Consider the following 5357-nt stretch of genomic DNA (forward strand, 5'->3'; position numbering starts at 1 on the left):
TGATCTTTAGGATGGCCGTAGAATTATATGGTTCTAGACTATTCACTAATTTTGGGTAAACCAGACTTATGATCTTTAGGATGGCCGTAGAATTATATGGTTCTAGACTATTCACTAATTTTGGGTAAACCAGACTTATGATCTTTAGGATGGCCGTAGAATTATATGGTTCTAGACTATTCACTAATTTTAAATAGTTATCATCATTTGATAAATGAGTAGAAATATTTCGCTTAAAACTATCCTTCACTAACACCACAAATCCTTTACTTTTATCAGATTATTTAACTATAATGTTGGTGTTACCTTTTAAGTTATAGAGAGCTTTCGTATCTTGGAAAGATAAATTAGGTTTCATTGTGTAATCATGAAATTTCCCTAAGATACTCTACACTTTTTTTAAAGTTCTGTCATGGTGTCTTTTTTTATCTTCTGTCCTTTCACTTGCTGGTGTCTTAGGATAGTCAAAAGGTGGGTTGGAAAGTTGGTTAACAGACGGTTGGTGTTCTTCTCTTTGTTCTGGTGAATCTTCACTACTTCCATCTTGGATTTGTAAATAATGCTTTTCTCGTTGTCGTATTTTATGGAAAGTTTGCTGTAATGATCATAAAATATCTAATTCTATATAATCATCTAGTGTAGTTGGAACTGTAAAATTCGGTTCTCGACTGAGTAACGATTTAGTTTTATCATCCAAGTTAATACCATCGTCTACGGTTATATTACTTTGTTTGAGATCTGATCTCGCTTCATTGATGTAAATATGAGTATTTATTAACTAAGGTTTCAAACTTACGTTTCAGAGTTTTTTCTCTTTCTTGTCGCCCCCCCCCCCCCAGTGGCACAGCGGTATGTCTGCGAACTTACTAAACTAGAAACCGGGTTTCTATACCTGTGGTGGGCAGAGCCCAGACAGCCCATCGTGTAGCTTTGTGCATAATAACAAATAAACGAACCAACAAACTTTCTTGTTTCTCTAACCTATTGAGAACATCACTTTCGTCTTTAATCCAGTTCTTAAAGTCCACATTCTGAACATTTTTAATAAAATTTAAAGTCCTATCCCAAATTTTTTTGTCGTGTTTGTATTTCTTTTTGAACATGCAGCTTATGATATACATAGTTATAAAGCACAAATATTAATTTTAGTATTTTTAGAAGCGATAACCAGCAGGTTTGTTTATATAACTGTGTACAAGTCATAAATTGTGTAGTTCAATAGTTGATGGTTGTTATATTGTTACGTCATGTAACTAGAAACCTCTAAGTTTCTCTCGTTGTTTCACTGAGTATTGTTACACCATAACTTCACGTAGTTTGTAGAAAATTCTTGGCCTCAGTCGAGCAATAGATATATGTAGAGGGGACCAAGTTAGTACAAGTTAGAAAGTTAGTGAAAGTTAAAATACCACAGACTGTATTGTAATAACAGAGTAGAGAAGAATGATTCATCTTGTCAATTGTGATCTAAAGTAACTGAACCAACCAGTGTGGACTTCTGATGAAAAGAAACAACTGTGATAACCAATAGTGTAACAGAATTTTGTACATACGTTTGACTTGTTTTGTATATATCATTTTAAAACAAGTGGATTGTGTGCTGTCCGTTTATTGTCGAAATGATCACCAACAAGTCACAGACACCTACTGTAAAGAATCCGGCCCATCCACACAGAGGTAAAACCTAACAATGCTCAAAGGTAGATATTAATGAGATTAAAATGTTACGAAAATATGCCCACAGAAATAGCCACAATTAATTATAACGACATGATCACAGGAATGGAAACTTCCTTTTACAGGGTCGCAGGTTCGAATCCCCGTCTCACCAAACATGCTCGCCCTTTCAGCCGTGGGGCGTTATAATGTGACGGTCAATCCCACTATTCGTTGGTAAAAGAGTAGCCCAATAGTTGGCGGTGAGTGGTGATGACTAGCTGCCTTCCCTCTAATCTTACACTGCTAAATTAGGGATGGCTAGCGCAGATAGCCCTCGTGTAGCTTTGCGCGAAATTCAAAACAAACAAACAAACAACCCTTTTACAGAATGACGTGTTCTTTGGCTGTACGTCATTTAACAATCTCGCTATAAGAATCTCATTACATGGAAAGTGCTGCAGTTTAAACCTCCAGTCATAAGACTACTCGAGACGGCATGGCACTGTCGAATAACCGAGATTAGTTTAATCTACCTAACTAATAATGTAAATTACAGAATTATGCCAACCAGTCTGCTGAATTGTTTAGTTCAGTAGATACATTTTTCTGTATAAATACTTTTTGTATCAGGCAGGTGGCACCACTGTCTATGTAAGGATGGCTCGGATTGTTCATCGAGATGGTATTTTAAATGTTTCCTCAATAAGTCATCAGAACTTTACAATACTATACAGTGTTTACTTTTATAACAATATCTATGTAATGACCGAGTCACAAGTTCTGGGAATGTCTGTAAATATCATACTAAAAAGTTTGAATTTCTTGTTCTTCTTTCTTCTGCTTATTTTTTATTACATGATAACTGAAAAACCAAAACAATGGTGTCAACCAGTTTCACTGAGGTGACATAGTTTCAAACGGAGAATCCGCTTTTATAAGTATTATTAATAACTAGTAGTAACTAAAAAAATTATAATTCTACTGTAAACGATGTTATGATTACCCCTTGAAGTTAGCTTTTTTACTGAAGTTTGGTGTTCTTTTAGAATGCATAAGTACAAGTAGAAACAGGAAATACTAGCTAATAATATGTAAACAATAAATATTACAGTTTGGAACCTCATTGTACTTAGAACGTGGTTATAAATACAACCTTCCTGTGTCTATTGAAACACTGCGTTAAACAACAAGTAAAGAAAAAACTTCTCAAAAAAAAGGAAGGAAAGAAATGTAGGGATGGCTAATATCAATCCTTCAAAAACAAGATAGTAGGGATGGTATTTTCATCATCCCTACATAATAGTAGGAATTATATAAATGCTATCCCAACCATCTTGTTTACGTTGTTTTTGAAGGATTGACAATAGTCATCCCTACAGTTCTTTCCTTTTCACAAAAGTCGTTTTCGTTACTTGTACAAATTTTACTCTGGACACGTTAAGCCTTATTCACGTACCTGTATCAGAATATCGACTACAGAAATGTGACCGTGGACACAGGCCCAGTGAATAGGGAGGGCCGCTACTTTACTCAGACTAGGAGAATCCACTGGAACGCCATGTTCCACCATATATTCCAGAATGTCAGCATGACCACCGATACATGCCCAGTGGGCTGGTGTGTGACCTAGATCATCTCGTTCAGTCAGAATGCCTAGCCCATACCTTCCAACTAGAAATTCAACAGCTTCCAAGGTCCTGCAAAAAAGGGTATTTATTTAGAAAGTTCAGCGACACAAAAGTTTTAGGAAGAGTAATGTTTTAATACTTTAAGTGACACAAACATTAAATGGAAATATATTGATTTAGGACGTTAAGTGACACAGACGTTAAAAATATTATTACCCAGGACGTTAAGAGACATAAATATTAAAGAAGAGGGTATATCTTTAGAATGTTAAGTGACACATACATTAAAGAAGAGGGTATTTCTTTATAACGTTAAGTGACACATACATTAAAGAAGAGGGTATTTCTTTATAACGTTAAGTGACACAAGAATTAAAGAAAAGACTATTGTTTATAACGTTAAGTGACACATACATTAAAGAAGGGGGTATTTTTAGAAGGTTAAGTGACAAAAACATTAAATAAGATGACTTTTATAGAACGTTAAGTGACACAGACATTAAAGAAGAGGGTACTGTTCAGATCGTTAAGTTACACACATTAAAGAAGAGGGTACTGTTTATAACGTTAAGTGACACAAGAATTAAAGAAAATACTATTGTTTATAACGTTAAGTGACACATACATTAAAGAAGAGGGTACTGTTTATAACGTTAAGTGACACATACATTAAAGAAGAGGGTACTGTTTAGAACGTTAAGTGACACAAGAATTAAAGAAAATACTATTGTTTATAACGTTAAGTGACACAGACATTAAAGAAGAGGGTACTGTTTAGATCGTTAAGTTACACACATTAAAGAAGAGGGTACTGTTTAGATCGTTAAGTTACACACATTAAAGAAGAGGGTACTGTTCAGAACGTTAAGTGACACAAACATTAGTGAAGAAGTACCGTTTTCTGAAAAACAAAATGTCTAAAACAACTTAGTTACAACTAGATCAAAGTTGAGGAAGCAGTTTACGCTGGGTGGCGTTTCCACGTTTCAGTAACTAACCTGTAGGGTGTGGTGAAATGATTTTGGTGAGCTAGTTGCAGGTCCGGAAGTTGGAAACAGTGGGAACAGCCCATATTTTTTCATGAAAAACAAAACACGTTCACGAGTTCACTTTCAATTACTTAACTCAAATAAAACATGTGGCAAGTTCTAATTACTTCAAATATCCGTTCCCAATAACCGTGAACTCAAACTAGAAAAAAGCACGTATAGAAAATACAACCAACCCTTCTCAAATGAAAAATGAACAGCTAATTACGAACGTCTGGTTTCTTCTGTGTTTCGTTAGTAATATTTGTAGTAATATGAATTCTGTTAATGTTAACACGAACGTCGTCTCGGCTTGGCGTGCCAAACTTGTGATCCGTGAATCTATGGTTCGCATCCCGCATTTTTGTTCCTGTTGGATTAGAGTAGCCCAAAAGTTAACGGCGGGTGCTGTTAAATAGCCGCCTCTACCTCTACTCTATCCCTTCAGCTAGTGCAGATAGCCTTTGAGTAGCTTTAAGCGAAATTGAACAAACAAATAAGTTTAAACTTAGGAATGGCTGGAGCTCCTTTATAGTTTTGTGGGAATATTTTAAAACTAGCTCTTGGAATTACTTGAATATGTAGTATTCATTATGTTTAAATTACTTATTTTATTAAAACTATTTGTTCTGTTGTTGATATGTGTGTTGGTGTTATTTGTTGTATTAATAATATTGTTGTTCTACTTAAATCTGTTGTATTTGTAGTACTTATTGTGTTTAGATTACTTGTTTTATTAAGACTGCTTGTTCTACTGTTGATATGTGTGTTGATGTTATTTGTTGTATTAATAATATTGTTGTTCTACTTAAATCTGTTGTATTTGTAGTACTTATTGTGTTTAAATTACTTGTTTTATTAAAACTATTTGTTCTTCTATTGATATGTGTGTTGGTGTTATTTGTTGTATTAGTAATATTGTTGTACTAATTAAATCTGTTCTATTTGTAGTACTTATTGTGTTTAAATTACTTGTTTTATTAAAACTACTTGTTCTACTGTTGATATGTGTGTTGGTGTTATTTGTTGTATTAGTAATATT

General features: G+C 34.2%; 1 protein-coding gene across 1 annotated transcript in view; it reads right to left on the reverse strand.

Annotated features, from left to right (window-relative positions):
• Positions 1–367: 367 nt before the first annotated feature.
• The window catches only part of LOC106474627 (ankyrin repeat domain-containing protein 23-like), a 12141-nt gene continuing 7151 nt past the window's right edge, over positions 368–5357 (reverse strand). The window contains exons 2-3 of the mRNA XM_022402940.1: positions 3116–3356; positions 368–595 (exon numbers count right to left, since the gene is read on the reverse strand). Coding sequence (XP_022258648.1) covers positions 389–595; positions 3116–3356 — 448 coding nt within the window. The 3' untranslated portion in view covers positions 368–388. The remainder of the gene's footprint in view (positions 596–3115; positions 3357–5357) is intronic.

This window comes from Limulus polyphemus, unplaced genomic scaffold (assembly GCF_000517525.1).
Source record: "Limulus polyphemus unplaced genomic scaffold, Limulus_polyphemus-2.1.2 Scaffold7457, whole genome shotgun sequence".
Classification (NCBI taxonomy): Eukaryota; Metazoa; Arthropoda; class Merostomata; order Xiphosura; family Limulidae; genus Limulus; species Limulus polyphemus.